Source organism: Daphnia pulex, chromosome 3 (assembly GCF_021134715.1).
Source record: "Daphnia pulex isolate KAP4 chromosome 3, ASM2113471v1".
NCBI classification, from domain to species: Eukaryota; Metazoa; Arthropoda; class Branchiopoda; order Diplostraca; family Daphniidae; genus Daphnia; species Daphnia pulex.
In genome coordinates this window covers 1,963,992-1,986,354 of record NC_060019.1, presented here as the reverse complement: position 1 = coordinate 1,986,354, position 22,363 = coordinate 1,963,992, and the positions used below count along the sequence as shown (strand labels likewise).

Here is a 22,363-nt window from a genome sequence, read left to right as displayed (position 1 = left end):
TATACTCTACAAAATACATATTCTCTCTCTCTGCAGTAGCAGCACATCGTATATAATCATCTCCCTCCTCTTATTTTTTTTTTTATTATATAGTTGCGATCGAATAATATTCCACAGCCCGCGAAATTCAATTTTCCTGTATAGTGGTACTACTACTATAGGCTGGCCTACATAGTAGTGTTTACCTGGTTACCATATTTCGCTATACCGCGCGCCCTTTTTTAAAGAAAGTTGATTTACCCTCTCTCAAATTGTTAGGCGTCCTCCCTCCCTCCTCATTTGCATCTCTTTATGCGCGTTTGACTCGAGTGGATATACTCTCTCAACGGTAATGGCCGCCCAACGACGGATGGGCGGAGGGAAAAAAAAGGAATAATAAAAACAGTTTTCCGTGAATTGAATCAATTTGTTGTTTTTTTTGGTAGGCCTTTTATATATTTGTCCAAGTGTTATTTCGGTGTTTATAATAATAATCGTTTCACTCTCGTTGTTATATATGATGCCCCACAGATGGTTTAGGGGTTTAGGCTTATTTGCACAGCAGCGGTAATATACTTAATTTCCAGTATGTTAGTAGGTTAAAAGCACTGAATTTGTCAAGTAGGGCTTTTTTCATACTTAATTTGGAAAATTTCCTACTTGAAATATTTTTTAACGTACTTACAACTCATTTTCATACTTGCAAGCACTATCTTTTTTAAATATCAAGTAGTTTAGGGAGTTGTAAGTATGTTCAACTATTTGTAAGTATTGTAAATTTGTAAGTATATTGGACGAACATACTTATACCTATTTTTCATACTTATTTTCGTCGTATACATACTTAAACAGCTAATAACATACTTGTACTTTGTACTTGTACTTTTGCTCACTTTTGAAATTTGATTGAGCTTAGCCTATATATATCGACTACTGGATTCAACTTGTTAGTCGACGAGGCTAGTGATCCCACGTCCATTGAAGATGTTGTTATTGCTAGTAGTAACACAACTGATGGCGTCAGGGCTGGTCTTGAACAATCATCAGCTGAAGATAGGCATGATTTTGATCACGAACAACAACCCCAACATTTTGGCCAGCAAAATTTGGTTCCTGCTGCTCATCGTGAAATTGAATCCCTCCTTTTCACTCATGGTGCTGCGTTTAGTGAATTTGAATGGGAGGCTGGCTTGCTACTTATGTTGCGACAAAGATATTTCCTGACCTACGAGGCCCTGCTCTTTGTTTCTCAGTCCATCCATGAGCATTATTCAAGAAATATGGCCATCGTTCAGGTAGAACTCTAGAATACATGTAAACTACTTGTTTAAGGAATATAACTCCTTTTTTTTCATTAATTGTAGGAAAAATTTGCTGCCCTATTTATATCTACTGAAGGAACTGGTAGTACCGAGTTTAAAGCAGCTTTCCTGTAAATCATTTTTGTGAAAAAAATGAATAAGGGCACATGCTCGCCGCTTTAGGAGAGAAAATTGAATATAATGTTTGGACATAAAAATCTCTAAGTCCTAAACCCCCCCCCCCGTTGATTCATAACGGTTATTTAATTAGTTAAATCATATCAAGAATGGCACAGCGGATCAGCATCTGACTGTGATGCGAGAGACCCGTGTTCGATTCCTACAGAAGGCTTTTCTTTTATTCAAGTAAGTATGTTGGAGGCACATACTTACATGCTTACTCGTTACTTACAAAATGTAAGTATGAAAAAACTATTTAAGTATGTTAAGCTCGTAAGTAGTTTCGTCTTGTAAGTAATCCTGGCCCACTAAAGTATGTTAAGGTAAGTATTCTACCGCTGCTGTGTGATATTGACGGATAGATGCTGCTGTTTGGGCGCGAGTGGTTACATAAGCGGTTTTCCCCAAGTCACGAACGAGTGAGAGAGACTTATGGATTTCCGATGGCTGCGTGAATAAAAAAAAGTGAACAGGATTTTTTTGGTTTACATACACACAACGGCCGGCTGCTTATATACATGTTCAGGCTCCATTAATCTAAAAGAGATTCTCTTTTTTTTAAAAGGTTTATTTTTTATTCTTTTTTTACACCCTTGTCCGTCCAATTTATTCGCTTTTACTTTCGTGTCAATAGGAGACGAGAGAAAAAAAAAACCTGACTGCCCTTGCATATTAGAATGTCCGTCCATCACACAGGGCAGCATCATCCAACCGGGCAGCCCTTTATCTTTTATATATGAAAGCGCGTATCTCATATATATGTAGGCTACTATACAATGGGCCCTGGGACATTGTGAAAATTTCCATCTGCATTTAGACAACAACAACTGACTTTTGAATTATTCATACAGGGTAGTCGTCTACGCATATATATAGCCGGAATCTCCTCTCATCCGCCTGGACGTTCCCGCTGGCCTACCCACACATTTGATGTGCTGCACAGGACATTTCCGATGACTGGTGATATTCAGCATTAATAATCTCTTATATATTTGTTGGCCTTTTATACACACACACACGTCTAGAGATCTATATTGCACATGTATAAAGTGTGCGTGTGACGCACAGACCTATAATAGCGAAATCATATCGATCGCTTTTAAAAGACTTTCCTTGACTATATTTCCAAACAGTATTCTATTACCGCAGCCGTTGCCCCAGCAGTTGCGGATAGATCTTATTCTCTCCTTTTATTATTATACGAATAGACGGAATAGATAATAGTTATATAGTCTACATGTACAGTATGGTCCAAAAAAATCCGAACACCGATTTTATTTTGAAAGCCACCTAGCCACATTACGGGAAACTATGTTTCACTTTTGGTCCTAATTGTGGGGGGCTAGGAACAAAGCGAAAGGTGGGAAGAAGGAAAAAGGAGTAATAGGCTCATTTAGCCACCGGTCATGCCTTTCCCCCCAAAAAATCATGAATGAAACCAGACAGGCTGTCTGGAATTTCCTTTGCGGGTAAAAACGAATAACCGCATTGCAATAGCCTTAGGCCTTAGGCCCTAGGCTCACCGTCAATATTTCGTCAAGTGACAAGAAAAGGAAAAAGCTGTCCAAATCCTGCACCATAAAGCGGGAAAAATTCAAAGTTATAGTAAGGTGGCTTTGAATCACGTTTCATGCAAGTCAATTTTGACCGAATGTCGTGACGTCAATGAAATCATTTCATTGGCGATTAATAATCATTTCCTATTATTTCCCTATCATTTAATTAAACCAGTAATGAAAAACGACAATTTGATCGTCAATTTAACGAGATTCCATTTTTTGGAAATGCCGAGATTTGAACTCGGGACCTTAGGGGTAGGAGGAAACCCCCGTATCCACTAGACTAACACAGAATGATTTAAAGAAGGTCTGCCCGATCCAGAGTTCAAATCTCGGCATTTCCAAAAAATGGAATCTCGTTAAATTGACGATCAAATTGTCGTTTTTCATTACTGGTTTAATTAAATGATAGGGAAATAATAGGAAATGATTATTAATCGCCAATGAAATGATTTCATTGACGTCACGACATTCGGTCAAAATTGACTTGCATGAAACGTGATTCAAAGCCACCTTACTATAACTTTGAATTTTTCCCGCTTTATGGTGCAGGATTTGGACAGCTTTTTCCTTTTCTTGTCACTTGACGAAATATTGACGGTGAGCCTAGGGCCTAAGGCCTAAGGCTATTGCAATGCGGTTATTCGTTTTTACCCGCAAAGGAAATTCCAGACAGCCTGTCTGGTTTCATTCATGATTTTTTGGGGGGAAAGGCATGACCGGTGGCTAAATGAGCCTATTACTCCTTTTTCCTTCTTCCCACCTTTCGCTTTGTTCCTAGCCCCCCACAATTAGGACCAAAAGTGAAACATAGTTTCCCGTAATGTGGCTAGGTGGCTTTCAAAATAAAATCGGTGTTCGGATTTTTTTGGACCATACTGTACTACCTGGATCAATAGGTTTAATTAGACCCTGGTGGCTGTTTCGTTTGGTGGATTTTTTCTTGTTCCTTTTCCTTATATTTAGCTGTTCCTTGCTGCATGCTGTTTCGGCGCATTATTCTTTATTTATATGTGCAGACATGTTTTTTCCTCACGTTGCCTCCGTGAGAAGATAAAAGGAAAACGGGCAAAGTCCTTACAGTGTGTATAGCAGTAGCACAGTCGCTCCGGGGGAGAAATCAACAACACACCAACAATTGGAATAAGGAGCTATATAGCTGCTGCATGGGCTCCTGCAGCAGTCTAGGATGTAGCCTATAGAAAGAAAGGAGGATATAGGATGGCGGAATATAACGATGCGCATCAATCGCCCGGGTCCAACTGCTGCTGTGTATATCACCTTCTTCAAGTCCCATCGCAGTCGTTTTTTTGAAGTAGTAGGGAGCGCGCGGGAGAAAATAGAAAAGGGACGCCGCCGGTCAGATCCTGATTCAGTCGTCGACGGGATCGCGTCGCACAACGACGTGTGCACAGCCCGCCGTTGTATATGTGTGTGTGTTTGTCCTATGGTTCGTGAGTGGGGGGTATACAACAACAACAAGAGAGTGAAGTTGTGCGTGCAAATCATTTGGTCGTTCATCTCTCTGGAAATTATAAACCGCAGGTAAGAAACAAACAATGTAAGACAGAATAAGAAATAAAAGAAATAGAATAAAAGAAAGAGAGAATAAGGATTTCAATTTGTAATTGATTGATTGTGTCCCCGGAGGGCAGGGTTATTAGAGAGGGTGGGATGGATGTATTCCCGGACAGGGAACTCCACTTTGATTCATGATGGAATAACCAACGAGCTCTAATATAATAGCCAGTGCTGCTGCTGCTGCGCTGTGTGCTGTGTGACAGTTTCACAATTGATTACATTATAGAGCCAACTGGCTATGATACAGCTATATAGGATCCCATTCTCTATCTCATTATAGATCCTACGGATATGCATATCTCTCACCACCATTTTATTTTTTTTTGTATTTTGTTCAAATAAATTCCGGAATGACAACTCACAGAAAGGCAAAGTTTTCTCCCGGGAGGATTTTTTGGGGGTTTTAAAAATAATTGCAACACGGAATTATATTTTATGCAGATTGAGGGACTCTTTTGAGTCGAGGATAGAAAAGAAGCAGCACGTCCTATCCACATGCGCCCGTCCATTTAGACTCCAAGTGCGTAATAAAGGCCAGCAGCTTGAAAGGGAGGACCCCCAACCCTATAGCCTACTATACAACACAACATAGATGGGACTTGATTGGATCAAATGGACTCGGCCGTTTAGAACGTGAAATGCTCCTTTTTTTTCTTTGCAGGCAGCTCCTGCTGCTGGCTACTTGCCCGAATGTGTAACTCCCGTTGATTGATTGATTGATTGACAGCTTACAAGCTTATACATCTGGACAGAGAAGAAAAAGAAGAAGCTAGCCAGCCCTTCTTTACTTTATTCTTTACTTTTCTCTAGCTCTCTCTGCCCGGGTAAATAGTGTGTGCACACTCGGACGTCATTTCGGGTCCGATTATCAAAGGAAGTCGACCCAAAAAGCCTCTCCTTCCTCTTTTCTTGTCTATAGCTCTTTCTCCGCCAGCTGAACCTTTTGACAACCCTCGCTGCTTGAAAATTTCTTTCTTCCCCAACTTACTTTTTTCTCCTTAAAGAATTCCCTTTGAATTTATTCCTTAAATTAATTTGAAATAGTACAGTACCCACCAAGCTATTAGGTACAACCCCTTTTATTTTTCAGTGCATTCTTATAGCACTACGTGTCTTAGAAAAAGTGCAAATACTACCCGAACGGCTTGGGCTAGATTTTGTTCTTTTTTTTCCTGTGTAGATCTAATGACGATCTACATTTTTTACACACACAAAATTGTCGTAGGATTAATCCCCAGGGTGCTACGGCATCGTTCACTTTATTAGGTACACCCGTTTTCCCTCATATGCGCCGTGTTAAATACGGCGTTTTCAAAAATATACAAAAATACTAAAAATCAAGCTAAAATCTTTTTCTTGGTGCCAAAAGATGCAGAATTCTTCACTCTTTACGAATTTAAAGAATGCTTAACAATAAAACCAATTCATAGAACCCTTCCCTATACCTCAAAGTTTTCCACTTCAAAATTTGTACTTTTTACTACACACTTGCACTGTCGCCACCAGAGGCATTACAAATTTCGACTAATTTTGAAGTGGAAAACTTTAAGGTATAGGGAAGGGTTCTCTGAGGATTTTTCCAAAGATAATAGTTCACATTAATCTACTATTTAAGCTTGATTTTCTGTCTTTTTAACGTTTAAAAAAATTCCCGAAGGACATTACCGAAGGAATCTTGTTAACTAGAATTCACCATTTTTTTTACAAAACAAGATAACAGATATTTATCTACTTTAATATTTACAAAAAACCATCAAAATTGGAGGATAAGTTCTTTTTTTTGGTTGTCCAATTGATCACCCAAACCATCCTGTTTTACCCTCTTTTTTTATTTCTCGTAACTTGTTACGATTTTTCTAAACTCTATAACTCGGAGACTTCTCAGAACCTTGAGAAAAATAAGGAATATGAGGGAAAGAATAAACTTTTCTTTAATAAACTTTAAAAAATTCTTTCAGAATTTTTTTCTCAAATCGTTATCAATTTCGTAATAATCGATAAAATTCAAATTTTGTCCAGGATACCCCCCCCCCTACGGTATATCGGCCACCGATATGAGAACAATATCATTACTCGACATGAGCTAGCTTTCACATACATATTATATACAGTAGGTATCGAAAGTTCGGGAAAGCGAGAGAGAACCTTATGTAAAAGGAGATTTTCGTGGCGTTCCCAAAAATCGCATTTTTGACGGGGAAAGGCAACGAAATTTTTTTAAAAGTAGCCATGGGAATTGAATACCTCCTGAAATTTTTTCAGATTTTTATTGTTAAGGGCAGGGCATCCATAAATGGATGTAAAAGTTTAGGAACACACGGTAGGAGCTTATGAAAATCCGGATATTTTGCCGGTCTATAAATATGGAACCAAAAGACGCGAAAAGTTGTAAAATTAAGAACTTTGTTAGGTCTACAACATATGCCATTTTCAAATTTTTCGAAACTTATTTAATGAGATGAATTTCGAATAGAAAATGGAATTTATTATTTTATCCCTTTTCCCTCTTCTGTCCCATCCCGCGGTGTTGTCGCGATTTCTCCTTTGTTTTATTTTCGTAGGAGGGGTAAATATCACCTTCTAGAACAAAGGCAAAATTTTCCACCTCCAAAAACAAGGCAGGGCTCCAGAAAACTCTCAGCGCTGCCTCATTTGGCCACCACCGGCCACGGGGAGCGGACGTGTCACCCAATTTTCCGTTTGAAACATTTGCCTGATTTTGATTTGAAGCTGTTTTTCATATCAAAATTAGGCAAAAAAAGAAAAATTGAAAATTGGGCAGGAAAAGTTATTTTATGTTTTGTCAATTTTAGGAGTTAGGGAAACTAGAAACCGGACAAAAAGGGTGGGCCTCACAGCGTGATGTGAAAATGAAATGAAAATGTGAAGAATTACGAAAAATTTATTGCGAACATAACGCTATCCAAAACGCTTTGAACTTTGTTAACATTCAAATGTTTTTCGATTTTGTTAAACGATTAAACATATGTTTCTTCGATAAATGGCATGAAAAGCATATGAGGAAAGGCATCGTAAGAAACATTCGCATATAAAGAAAACAGTTTAAGCAAAACGTTTTTTCACGTTCAGCGTCGAGGTCTTCATTTGAAGGCGTCTCCGGGCTAGCAGGGGGATTTGCAACCTCTATATTTCCTTCTTCTTGATTCTGATCTCTTCTCATCTTCTCATGCATTCATGCAGTTTTTTTTGTACGGGTCCGCCACCCAGTCCTCTTGATTCGGTATTATGTTGGGTTTGGTCCAAGCTCATGGATCATATTTCGCACTAAATGTAAGCTGCTGATCAAACCTCGTTATTTAGAATTTACATGCGTGAAGTGAATACTGGAAACAATCTAGCCTAATAGTTTGATTACCGAACACAGTCAAGACTAGGCATTTCCTTTACACCAGACCTGTACTAACTAATAGAAACGTTTTTGTTATGTTACGTCTGTTACGTTACAATTAAATTGAGATGACTTATTACTTTTACAAAATTTCCAAGTGAACATTGCCTTTCAGTGCAACTGATTTTCTAACTTGGGCACTGTAATATTCTATCCGCTATCAGGAGAAATTTAAACGATTTTTTATCAATGTATTTTTACAGTTGCTCTTAATTCGTCTAATAACGTTATATTCTTGACTAGATTGTGATTTGATTATCATCGCGTTATATCAATTCACCCTGACTGACACTCACCATGTGAAACTAACGAGGCAAATTCCGGCAGTGGTTTTTTTCTCTGAGACCACAAGATTATGCCTATCGTCAAACGTGTGCAGGAACTGTTAACTACATAAATATGAATATATTATAAAGAAGAAGGACATTTTAAGGACAATAGTAATATCGCCCGAATCCATCCCTTAGATAAATAGCATAATTTTGATATTTTCATTCTTACAGTTGAGCGTCACAGATGTACACTTTGTTTTAATTACAGCTCATATTTCGATTACAACTATTAAAAACGGAATACCTTGTTAATCCTTCCGAACATAAAAAATATTTCAAATAAAAAAATCTTCGGCGGATAGAGCGCTGTACAGTAGCCCACTACTAGTCCGTCAGCTAATGTGTTTGACCAGGGTTTAGAGTAATTGAAAACTCTCCGTTCATTTATCGGTTCATTTTATTAATGAGCACGAATATAATTTGTTTACGGAGCGTGATTACGTTATTTAATATTGTAATTCTAATTATAAATGATATTAAAATGGAGAGAATTATTAGATAGACGCCATACTACATATCATTTCCGAAAATTTAAAATTAGCAAGACTATGGCTTACTTTAATAGATTATCAGGGCTGTTCGGAGTCTGATTTGGGTGTATGGGCAAGTTTTATAGCGGATATTCTAGTATGTACTCTCGTGCGAGTTCCGCAATCCGATTGACAAGCTACACTTACATTTCGCTCAATAATAGATTTTTGTTGTTGCAATCAGCAAAAACTGACAATATCCTTTAATGAACTTTATTTGTTACTGTTAAAGCCGTGATCTTTTAATGTTTTCCTTCTTTATCGTCGTTCCTGATAGCATCTATCCGCTTTATTTTTTTTATTTTTTGTTACATCACTTTAAGAAGAAAGGTTTTTTAAATTCTGGATTCCCAGTTGATTTAGATGCATCCGTCAAGTTGAGATGGAACGCAAAGGTTATATAGCAAAAGTCTACTATAAATTTGGTTCCGTCCCACTCTTGACACAATTCAATGTTACTATGTCGCAACAAGTGAAAAATATAAAGGTATCACTGTTCAGACAGCCTTTGGCGAATGTGCTCCAAGAAAGGTTGAAGCCTGTTAAATAGAATTATGAACGTGGTTAAACTTAATACGAGAGTAAGTTCTCTTCACACATGCAGGTGATGTTCTGTTAAGGAATTTATTGTCTTCGGCATAGAATCGTCATTGAATGTCAGAATTACTTTGAAATTCGGAATTGGTACGTATTATAGCGGATTATCTCTCCAGTGTGTTAAAGGAGTTCCATATTCACATCGACAAACAATTTTATCAATTAAACGTAATTCTCTTTCTTTGTTAGAAAAAGGTGTGATCACGATATGTCGTCAGCCATCCGCACTCCGCAGCCTTAACATTGTGAACGTTATTAGAATTCGCTTGACTCCAAGATCATTTTCTGCCGCTGAACAACGAAAAAAGGTAGGATAAACTGAATGGGTATGTAAAATCAGTAGTAGTGCTACGACTGTACGTGTTGTTTGAATGACTGCTATGTGAAGTTAAATTTAAAATAAAATGCATTGGCCTCTAGCGCTTTTCGCATGCTACTGCTTGCAAACAGTTAACATTTAATTTACATTTCGCTCAATAATAGATTTTTGTTGTTGTTATCAGCACATACTGACACTTTCCATTAATGAACTTTATTTTTTACAGTATAAACCATGATTTTACAGAAGTTTCCTTCTTAATCGTCGTTTCTTACAGCAACAATCCACCAAATGTTTTAATATTTTCGTTACATCACTTAATGAAGACCAATTATTAAAATTCTGAAGTCCCTCCAGTTTAATTTATCACGATTGTAAAGGGCTGTTAAATTGGGAGTAAACGTGAATAATAGGAAGCAACCTATTATTTTTTCGGTTCTCAGACAATTTATTAAGCTCTTCACCGTAATTTAATGTGGCAACTGGCAACTTATAAAGAAATGTCTGCTTACTAGACTGTTGACGAAAATGCTTCTGTAAAATATTCAGGCTAATGAAAAGAAACGTACATGTAGTTACACTAATAACGAAATTCAGTTCTCTACACTTATGCACGTGATGATAACTGCCGGTAAACATCGAAAAAAACGTAGGAGAAACTGGATCGATATGTAATATCAGTAGTAGTTAGTGCATTGGGTGTTGTTCAAAATTTTGCGCCCTAAAGGTTGATATTCTTTGTCTTTGATTCTATGAATCTCGATTTTCTTTTCCAATAACAGTGGAAGTTTAAAGTGAAACACTCATATTTAAATTTTTTATACATTATTTTGAAAAAGAAAAACTTACAGAGCATTTTGGTTTGACTGGAGCTTTGACAAGTGGTGATGATAGGTGCGGTGAAATACGATAGGGGGCCTCTTCCGGTGATATTTGAATTCAGCCGAAGCTTGAAATTGCTTGTCATGCCGATATCCGATTTCACGGGTTCCGGACATCTCGTACCCAAAAATTCTCGTACTCATTTTTTCAACCATCTCGTACGTACAGTACGAGATGGTGGTACGAGGTGGCATCTGGCGGTAGAGAACAGCACCGGCTGGTACGAGGTGGCTGGCATAATCTTCCGACTGGTACGAGTTGGCTGGCAGAAGTTTCCGGCTGGTACGAGATGACTGGCAGAAATTTCCGGCTGGTACGAGATGGCCGGCAGAAATCTCCATTCTAGAGGGAGCCAAAGGGGAGCGCCGAGCTGGATGTCCGGATGAAGTCCGCCTTGAAGAGCGCCTAGCCGGTGACTGATAACTTAGTACGGCCGCGGCGACCTTATATACTGCGGCTCGAGCATGGGCCACCTTGTGGTCAGTACGAGATGGCAGTACGAGATGGCGATAGAAAGGCAACCGGCTAAGTATCCCAGCAATTATGCCATGGTATAGGATGATTATGCTTGTAATTATTCACCCTTCAATAAATTTTTTGATCGGAAGATTTGCGTGCTAGCCTCGTGAAGCTCAACGACAAACGGGCCGAAGAAAATAAAGCTATTAAAATAAAGCTATAGCTATTCTGTTTTCGCCCCTTGGCATATTTTCTACGAGCTGAAAATTATGCCAACTCTTCCACTTCGATGCATCTTGGTTTGTTGCTAGGTATACCCATTTTGTTTTGTTAACTTACATCAGTTACCGTTCGTGTAATAGTAGGCCCACGTTCATGTAAGAGTAGGCTAACGTTCATTGATGAATTGATTACTTTGATCGGAGACTGCTGACTTTTGCACTCCGCGAATTTAACCGATACTACGGCCCAGATGCAAAATGCGAAAACGGCGAAGCAGTCGATATAATTCACGAAACGATTTTCTCACAGAAGGCTGGCACGCAGGATTGTGGTGTTTTCGTAATCCATTATGCCTTCAAACCTCTGAGGGTAAATTGACACTCAGAGTTGTTTGTCCATTCTAATGAAATGTTAATTTCTTTCTCAAACCTAACTGACCTCAAAGATCTCGCCCGCAAAAAAACAACAAACCATATCTTGGGGATGGTTTCCAGTTTCCACATATAGTGTGGCACATTGGAAGCAAATAAACCAAGTAGCACAGATATATCCCTTGGATATCCAGGAGATGGATTGACAGACGAACTCGACGTCCAGTGTTATGTCCCTTGGAAAACCAGCGATAATCCAAATGTCGCTACGTATGACATCAAAATGAGATATCCGTGAGACATCTATTTGGATATCCAACTGGATGTAGACTGGACATTACTTAGACGTCTGAAGACAACAAATTTTGAATTTCTCAAAAGCATAGTGCTATTTAATTTCTTATTTGTATTTACTATATTTCTTTTCAAGTTTCTTTCGTTTTATTAATTGATATTGGTATCATTCATAGCAATTATTCATATACAGAAATTTTGCATTTCTCGGGAAACGAACCCGGACTTTTTGGGTGGCAAGGGAGTGCGATACCAGCACGCCACATTGGTTGTATGGATAATTATTAAGTTTTGATATAATACTTTATAGTGCACAAGATTGCTTACACACTGAAAACAATTAGTGATCGCAATATATATCCAGACGATATCCATAGGATGTTATTTCATGATGCAGTTTCTTATCCCCTTTTCATCTTAGATTTACGTCCATAGGACATCCATGAATGGTCGTTCCAAGAGATATCTCAGAGCAACGTCTAGATTACGTCCATTGGGACATGGACGGAAATCAGATGTTCAGATATCAAATGGACTTCCAGGAGATGGGCTGTGCTACCTGGTACCATATTCGAGGTAATTTAATTACTTAAAATCTATTTCCATTTTTTTCCGTTTAACTAACTTGTTTATCTATATGCCGGGGTACCTGTTGGTCCACAACTCTGACGTATTGACATCGCTCTCCCTTTTTCCGACATTTTTCATTTACTTGTCATAATCTTAAATATACCCAACGAGACAATTTGGGGAAATAAAGGAACGACGATGGTGGCGGTTTTTGTGCCTATTAAAAGAAGGACGTTATGGTCTGTTGTTTCTTTAACTAGCTTTTTCATCATAACTAAGACAATTGGACCTGGCGATATAGAGGTCGCGCTCACATGCGAGTTAAACCGATGGATCTTTTGGCGGTTCATTTGATTTTGATTACCCTGCGGTCTAAATTGAAATTGTTGTTAAGAAATACAGAAGAAAGGGATTGATTGTGAATTATTATCCTGTTTTTTTTACGTGCTCGATATAATGTTAAAGTGAGATTATCGGATTTGTATTTGGATTATCGTGTGATGACGGACACTGAAATGATACAGTTTGACGACGTGTGGCTCAAATAACTTTGATTGCGTTTCTTGGATCTATTAGAAATATATAGACTCAAAGTAAGCGGGCCCAGTTGAGTGTAATGGATTTCCTTCCACCAGAGAAAGAGATCAGAAATGATTGTAAAGGGAAAACGTCAAACAATTGTTTTATTTTTAACGAAAGAAAGTAGAAGGAAAAATATATTTTGTTTTGTTTTATTCGCGTCATCAGGTCTCATAAGTGGTGCTCCCATATTTCCAACGTGGAAGTTATATTTACCTTCGCAGAGGTTGATGTCTTTGTGACACTTTTCTAACCAAAAGCGTATAATGGTCTATAAACTGGAGGTCGAAGAACTGTAGTCTGCTTGCTTTGCTGTCTGCTTAAGCTTAAAAAAATGTTGGTGCATCTACTACGCGGAATTTTGGCGCTAGACACGGATCTTTATAAATCTCTGGATAGTCGAGAGGTGGAATAGATGTAGCCGCTGGTATTGCTGATCAGGTAAAGTAAATCTCGTTTTTATTGGGTCTCACAGTTATTTTAAAATCTACCTACGAATTTTTACACTTTCATCTTATTTTTTCTACTTTTATCTCATCAGCTAGAATATATGCCCAACTAGCTGGGAGAGGCTTCCTCAAACTCGTATGAACTCGTTTGGTTAGAATTAATGGAAATTTATTTTTCTTTTCTTGACCTTTCTATTAAAAATTACACTCCTTTCTCTCTCCTTTTCTATTTTATCCCTTTTTAAAATAATCATAAAAGAAGAAAAAAAGCATGCAAACATGTAAATGGAAGGAATGCTTAATGCTTAATTATTTTTATTTTTTGTTCTGACGGTCGACATGTAGGATACAATCGATATAGTCGGATTGAGAAGAAGCTGCTTGCTTTATCAGATTGTTTGTAATGGAAATCTCAGTCGTGTATCAGTCCTGTAAATCATTAATCCTAGTTTGTTTTTATGTAATCTTTGTAGATGACAAGGAAATTTGATCCAAAAAACTATCAGTCGTTTCTGTTTGGATTCCTCACAAGATATGTGGGAACTTCCTTTTGCTTGAAGACAATGAAGCATCCCAATGGGTATGAAACATTGTCAGTCTACGAAGAGTCTTCTGAAGTAACAAATTGTGATCGTGTGATGGAGTGGTCGAAGAAGTATTGCCTATTACGGTACATTTACAACCTTGTAGTAAATAAGTACATGACTTGGTTGTCCGGGTACGACGGGTATCAAAATAACTATCCCGTACGTTATCGCTATCCGGCCCAGAAAAAAAGGTTTTCGAATCGCTATAGTACCATCAATCAAGTTTATCCTGAAAGTAATGAGCGCGATAATGATAACGGTCGTGAACGAGCCGGGGTCGTTCATAACTACGACTACCGGTACTCTGCATTAAACTACAACTTCGGGTGTCAACGTAATACCGACGAATATCATCATCCTGAGAGTAATGGGGTGATGTGAACACCCAATAGAATCACACAACAAATGAGTCGGGACAATTGCTCGTTTCTTGGTTTATTCCTGTAGATGCGTCTGCTGCATCTGATACGCAAATATAAGCCGACGCTCCATATGCTGACTCTAATAACCCGGCTAGCGTAATAGAATTAGAAGAACCAGACCATGTTCCACCATAAAATGATAACCTGGGTCCCGGACTGGATTATGATCCAATTGACGCTAATAACTCAGAACCAGAAACAACAGATGCGGCGTACGAAGAAGAAGAAGCTGATCCGGAAGCAGAGGATCATCACGAAAATTCACCAGATGCAGCACCGGAAGCAGATAAGGAAGTTGGCCAATCAAATTTTGAAGATCCGCCGTCATATGAAACTATGATTCCAAATGTATCGGAGAACAGTGATGAACCCCCACCAGAATATGAAGATTTGTACCCGAATGTACAACCGCATCTACAAGTACTCGAAACTACCGAACTAGAAACAGCCTCGGCATTATAAGGCAACAACGAGGAAACACTGGTACCAGAAGAGATTTCTATACCAGAAGCGGACGTCAAAAAGGTCCATGAAGTAGGCCTACTACCTCCAATTAAAAAAAGCAAACTGGGTTTCTTAAAACAATAAAATTTGTTTTTAACCAAGAAGTCCGGGTGATGCAAAAAAAAGATAAGATTAAAGATAAATTAAAAAAAATAATAAGAAAATTCAAAGTAAAAAGGAATTGGAAGAAGGATATGTAAGAGAGTGACTGGAAGAAAATGACCAGAAGTAGAGCAGGAAAGAAAGTGACTCGAAGAAAACGACCGGAGAAAGATGTAAGAAAGAAAAACTAAACGGGAAATGCAAATGACGGGTTGATGTTGGAAGGAGCCGTATGGATCTCGATTCGTTTCCAATAACAAACTCAATCAAAGAACAAGACGGGAAAAGTTACAAAAAGGGAAATAGAAAAATAACCGGAAAAAGATGAACGAGTTTATCATTATACTTTGGATGGCTGTATCACATTAAATATGCGCCTTGTGTCTATCGTGATTACAACAACTAAACAAAATTTAAAGCCCGGAAAACATTCGTTATTTGTCTTTGCTCCTTAGATGCATCATCCGAAAAACAAAAATCCCTATTGGAAGATTCGACTCATTTTTCTTGGCTTTTTTCCTATCCTGGTGGATTCAACTTTTATACGGCTGAAGCACTTGTGGATGCCTGGCAGTATTTCCCAGGCTTAAAGGTAGGAAACTGCAGTCAAGTCAGGTTGTCAAGTGCAGTATCTGGTCTCACAAAATGTGAAACATCCGCAATATGAACTCCAATTTCATAAAGATTCGGTGACAATTCTCTGAAATGGAGAGCGTCATCGATATCAGTAGTACACCCAGGTGGATCAACACTGCAAATATCCAAATGGCGCAAGTCTTCGCGATGTTTCACTTCCTCTTCTGTTATCATTCATGGCATGGAAGGCAAAAAAAGCCAACACTGTTTCTGGGAAGCTATGGTGCGGCACATCTAGATAAAGAAATGATTGAATAATTACGTTGATATACATCTAGTTTACATAATAGAAATGAGAGTAACCGTAACAATTACCATGCTCCAGCAAAAGAACCTAGAGAGAGAGAGAAAAAACAACCTAGAATAAGAAAAATGTACAAATCAAATAAAAATTTTGATGGAGCTTTTTTTTTAAAGAGGCCATCCTGAACGATCGTCCGATCACGTATGTGTCGTCAGATTTGAACGACCCTCAAGCTCTTACACCGTCTCATCTGATGTATGGTGATCGCTTGACTCCACTCCCACACAACCCAGCCGTTGAAGAGGAGCTGCTTGATCCCACCTTCGGTGAGAAGCCTTCCCACCTCCTTGACATGTTCAGCCGAAGACAACGCTTTCCGACGAGGTCTCGTTGGTGAAGAAGAGGCGGGATTGGGAAGTACTTGAGCGCTTGGAGAAGAACTTCATTATCAAAGCCATCGATAATGTCACACTTTCGTAGAATAAAAATGGGCAGTTGAATAAGTCACCGTAAGTCACTTTCATTTAGCTGTCAGGTACCTCTCTGGAAATTGGATAATTCTCACACCATGCGTTCCAACTAGTAGCTTGACAAATGACTGTTGATTCACGCGCGCCTCACGTTTCCTTTAATTTATAAAATACTGGTGCTTAGTACTGATTCTGTAAAAAAGACAAATTTATCGCTGTTCATGAGGATCGAGTGGATCATCTAGAATAAATTTAACAAATTGGTTAACCTAAAAATTTCCGGTTATACCAGGACTTATTTTTAAAGTAAACCTCAAAATTTCCAGTATTTTCAGTAAAGAAGAGCCTCTAAGAAAAGATCGTTCGACATATTGTCCATCGAGATTATTCAATTGTTTCATCCATTTTCAGACATGGGTTGAATCTTGCTACAAATAAAAGGAAGAAAATAATCATTTAAAAAATATCTAAAATAAACTAAGATTTATTGTAGTGATCGAGTAGAAACTGTAGAATCTAGAAATTCAATTGACGTCGACAGCTCGTTGATAGCAATGGTTCTTTAATGGATTTCGGAGAAATCCTCTCATTAACAGATTTCCTAGGATTAGCGCAATCGTCAGTGGAATTATTCGTGGAAACTAAATATATCAAAACAACAAACTGGTTTCTTCCAGGTTTTTCTGCAATTTTCTGAACAGTAGATTTTTTGCGCCACCGAACGTTTTGATGACACCCAAAAAACCTTTTTAAAAGTTTTATCGTTTAATAAACGTTGTCACAATCCAGAACTGAAACCCACAAAGCTGAAATCGCAAGAGGGATTCAGTCTACATTATTTTCAAACAAATCACTAAACGTGTTGTAAAATTGCGTTCCGTTAAATTTTTTAAAATGACTTTTGAGAAGCTTTCCCCAGAACTGGTTTTGAGATATATATTGGTTTATACTGATGTGTCAATAAATGACGTTTTTAATGTTGCCCAAAGTTCATCGCGACTAAATGAACTCATCAAAAATGAAAATTCTCTTTGGAAAAAGAAGTACGTTCAAAGGTAAATCTGGATTTCTTCATTTCCCAAGGACAAATCTGTTGAAATTTAATGGTGAAATTTCAAAATTAAACAAATGTACTTTAATTATAGTGAAGTAATCTTCATTAAATCTTTATAACAATTGAAATGTGAATTAACATATTTTTCATAAATTGAATAAAGGACTATTATGTAAAAAAAAATTATAATATCGGATATTATCTCGCTCATTATGTTTGTTTTTTTACTCAAAAGCTTTCTGCAGTAAATTAGAATAGTTAGCCTACATTTTTAACTTAACATGCAATTCATTTCTTATTATATTTCTATTCTATTTAAAAAATAATTCAGATGGCCAACATTAGTGAAAGCAGTGGAACATGATGGTAAAAATTGGTTGCAACGGGTGTAACATAAGACTAGTATTGAAAATGAGATGAATAGGATTGTTAAGCAAATTGCCAAAGAATGTGGCAGCGTTTACCAACCCACTTTGGAATCTGTGGTGGCTTCATTGTCAATCAGTGAATCATATGAATGTGTTGAAGACTCCATTTCAAAGAAAGCCTACAAAAAAAAATCGGTAATAAAATTAATTGACGAGAGATTGGTTTGCATGTTAGCGGGTCCGGAAGTTAGTGGTCATGGAAGTTAGCGGGTCTGGTTGAGTGTAATGGATTTCCTTCCACCAGAGATCAGAAAGGATTGTTGTAGGTTGTAGGTTGGTACAAAATCAAACGATTGTTTTGTTTATTAGCGAAAGAAAGAAGAAGAAGAAAAAAAAACGTTTGTTTTGTTTTATTCAAGTCATCAGGTCTCATTAGTGGTGCTTCCACATTTTCAACCTGGAAGTAATATTTCCCTTTGCAGAGTTTGATGCGTCATTTTGACACTTTTCTAACCAAGGGCGTATCATGGTAACTGGAGTTCGAAGAACTGTAGTCTGCTTGCTTTGGTGTCTGCTTAAGCTTAAGAAAATGTTAATGCATCCACTACGCGGAATTTTGGCGCTGGCTACCCGGATTTTTATCAATTCCCGGATAGTCGAGAGAGAATATTTGATAAATCGAGCACACAGGACGCTACTGCGTTTACATGAGGCGTAAACTAGACTGAGCCCGGTCGAGTGGACCATCGGTCGGGAGGGGAGTGATATCTAACGGTCGGTAGGGGAAACTCGCATTGCGCGTACATAGCAATAAGTTATATTATAACTTACCACCCACCGAAAGGTGGGGGAATCCGGTTGAAAACTGCAGAAATTTCCGTCTGTAATGAAAATGATTCTTTGACATTAATATTCAACACTAGTTAACTTCTTTTAAACACGTAAAACTTAAAAGTTTCTTCCTGAATACCACAGTCTTTAATAATACACATATCAAGCCAACTACAATTTCACCTGAAATGTTATTTTTTAGTGAGATAATATACACGAAAATTGGCCGCGCTTTTCTCTATGGTGTATAATACAATTGCCGGTAGTTGCTTCACATAGCACAATGAACGCACAAGGAATGTTTTTTTTTTTACTTTATATGACTGATTCGTAAATTTTGAACACATTATATTGAAATATATCAACTCAAACCGCAAACAAGATGATTCGAAAACACAGCAGGAACATATTTTGAAAATATAAGACATTTTCTAAATTTTTTTTTTCTGACCACTAGATGGCTCCCGTGGGTTTACCCAGCTGGGGTGAAAAAGAGGAAGGGTGATCGAAATCAATTTAAATTTTTTACTTGGCGGGGATCCCATTCCTTTCGGCTTCCTTAAATGTAGTAGGCTATGACCTAACGATCCCCCTACCTTTCTGTAATTCTCTCTCTTTCGCGCTCTCTCTGATAGAAGGTTGACGTGTAAACTCTCCTTATTCAATACAGATCGTTCTTATCCAAGCATCCAATGTAAAAGCCAAGGGTTGAAGGAGAGATCAAACTTTATAAAAATCTACATAGAACTTTACGTAGAATGGTAACTTTTATTACTTCCAAAAACGCCTCGCAATTTGCAGTCATTTGTTTTGTTGGGAGACGACCAGCAATGTTAGCGATCCTTTTTTTAACGGAATCGATTGCATGATGTTCCGGCCCACGTCTTTCCGGCCCATACATTTCCGGCCCGCTTTTTATGGTCCGGTAATGCGTGTAAATGGTCCGGAAAGGAACTGATTTTCCGGCCCGTAATAAAAAATTTATGTGTAATGATCGTAGTATGAGTATCTATCTTAACTCAAAAAGAAAAGGAAAAAGCGGAAATTCAAAGTACATCTAATCTGAAGATACATCGCTTTCAGAATCATCAACAATTTGAAAATGATTGCCGGCCTTATTGTAGATATCGTACAAGGTGGCAACTTTTTCCAGCAATAACTTAGATGGTAGATCATCGTTGGTGTACTGGTCCCATAAAGCAACAAGATCATCTTGTAGTTGTTGGCAAGCCTTGTTTCGTCTTCTAAGGTTTTCGCCGCGTTCCATAAGTTTGGCCTGGAGACTAATTAGAGTAGCTTCATAGTGGAGTTGATCGATGAGATGGAATAAGTTGAAAGCGCCGTTTTTTCCTTCGTTGATTCTGTTGTGCCAGCCTTCGACGTCGTTATTTGTCCTGTCATCTTGTCTAAACACGCTCCAGTTTACTGGGGGCCAAGTATTACTCTTAATCCAATTGCGGTCAATGTAGCTACAAAACTTTTTCATTTTTCCTCGGCACGTACGCTGGATTGACTTAAATCTTTTTTCAATTTTCTCATGAGGCATCAAATGTAGAGACATCAGCTGCCTACATTTATTTCTCACTTCTTGGTCGGTTCTGTAAGCTCGTCGTAGACCATTTTGCTGGATGAAACGAAAGAGTGATTGAGTCCAGTGATAGCCACATCCGCGTATAGTCACCGAAGGAAGTTTTGCACGTACTGTCTTCCAAACTGCTTTCTCGAAGTCTGCAACAAATTCAATTGCTTCCGGATGTCCGATCAACTGAAGGATGTGATCAAACACGGTACTGTAATCTTCAGCCGTTCTGCGTGACATAATGACATACAACAAAGGAACCTGCTTCTTAAAGCCTTTCTTTTCAATGAAACCATGAATACTAAACAGCTGTACAAAAGGGAAAGGTGTACATTTAAAAGTCCCGTCAGCAAACCACTTTTTCAAAGTTTTCAGGAGTTTCAATTGCTTATCGGTTGCGAAGATCAAATGACGTGCCAACGTGTTTCTTGTGTTAACTTTTATGTCTCCTCTCAGAAATTGTTTCGGTATTGCTTGGACGTATCTCTTCATGTCGAAATGCAGATCTGCTGGATTAGCTGGTCTCGTGGCTTCTTTGATCTTGTAGAGCGCTCTATTTAAATTCGACAATTTGGGCAGTTCAGCTTCTTCGTCGTCCAGAAACTCTTCAAGTGCATGAGCACAGTGCATGAGTTACTGCAAAGAACGCTCACGGTCAAACGCTGTGATGTAAGACGCAAGTTTTAGGTTTAGTTTTTTTCCCTGACTGTCTCCCTGACTGTCCCTGAGCGTCTGAAAATGAATTGAAAATTTTGCTTGGCGAAATTGTTTTCAAATTAAAAACCTGCTCTCAGCTGGACACATCGTTGTTAGAACTTTAAAACATCTTTTCAAATCTTCAATCGCTGAATCAATGTTTTTTTATACAATTGCTATTTCGGATAACTACATAAGAGCTTCGTAAAGGTTTTGCTTAGCAGAAGAATCTGTTTTGACATTCCTGAAAAAATACAAAATCAAATAATAATTAGTAAACATTTTTTCAGTAAAAGTAACAAAAATTACCTTTGCTTTGGCAATAATCTGATTTTTTCATTTTTCATCTTTAATAGGCGACCAAAATCCAGCCAAAAAATTAATAGCATGTTCTGGGCAAAGTAATATACCAGTAGTGGTAATATAGATCTAATCATATTATTTATTAGTTCAGAGTTATTTGATACTCTTATAATATGATACTCTTCTTATAACTCACAACATGAGCGATGAGCCTGCCCATACTCTCAAGGAAAGGACCAATAAGTTTTTTGTTTTTTTGTCGAGGGAAAATATTTTCCGTGCCTCCATGTAGCGAAAATGCAAATCACGCTGATGCCCTATCATTACCATATCTGTAAAAATAAAATACGAAAACATGATAACAAACATTGTTTTATCCGGCAAGAAAACGATGTAATTTGATACGCAGTATACCTCTGACTAGTCAGGCAGTGCTATCCTTATAATTTTAAATATTCAAATCTCTTTTATGACTATTCGAAGAGTACTATACTCTGTACAATGTTGGCGAATAAAACTTGAATTATTGATTCTTAAAATTGAGCCCTAACCAACGATTCTTGCACGAGATTTTTTAAATGAGGAGAGAAACCAAGGAAACGCTCTCAAACTTAATTCTACAGTCCAAAAAACCAAAGCCATGCAGCTCGGTCAAATCGTCCAGCCCTGAGTTAATGCAGGGACGTCAATTGGCGAGCTGTTATTTTACAAATCATCTATGTTGCTGAAATTTACGAGAAAGCTGCGGAAACATTAACGCAAATTTGAGTTAACTTTCAGATTACACAGCACGTGCGGTAATTGTGATCATGATGTCATTTTTGTTCACGAAGTAAAATCTTATGGTGCACACCAAAAATTGCCTTCTTCAGATTCCGTCTCCATCCATTCTTCTAAGACAGCATTGGGGCCAGCCGATTGCCAGCCATATCCTAAGATTGTTGTGAATGTCAA

General features: G+C 38.0%; 2 protein-coding genes and 1 long non-coding RNA gene across 3 annotated transcripts in view; 2 read left to right on the top strand and 1 right to left on the bottom strand.

Annotated features, from left to right (window-relative positions):
* The first annotated feature begins 593 nt into the window (after positions 1-593).
* On the top strand, positions 594-1,426 carry LOC124190273. Its single transcript, XR_006872937.1, has 2 exons — positions 594-1,274; positions 1,344-1,426. It is a non-coding gene; the product is annotated as an uncharacterized LOC124190273 (long non-coding RNA).
* Positions 1,427-4,391: 2,965 nt separating this feature from the next.
* Positions 4,392-22,363, top strand: part of LOC124191354 (Down syndrome cell adhesion molecule-like protein Dscam2) — a 75,180-nt gene continuing 57,208 nt past the window's right edge. The window contains exon 1 of the mRNA XM_046584535.1: positions 4,392-4,564. The gene's annotated coding sequence lies outside the window, so the exon portion shown is untranslated. The remainder of the gene's footprint in view (positions 4,565-22,363) is intronic.
* On the bottom strand, positions 19,877-21,040 carry LOC124189857. The gene has a single exon (XM_046582336.1). The coding sequence runs from the start codon at positions 21,038-21,040 to the stop codon at positions 19,889-19,891; it is 1,152 nt and encodes a 383-aa protein (XP_046438292.1). The 3' UTR covers positions 19,877-19,888.

Excerpts from the sequence above, each read along its gene's own strand:
- LOC124189857 (XM_046582336.1), bottom strand. The coding sequence starts at position 21,040 with ATGCACTGTGCTCATGCACTTGAAGAGTTTCTGGACGACGAAGAAGCT.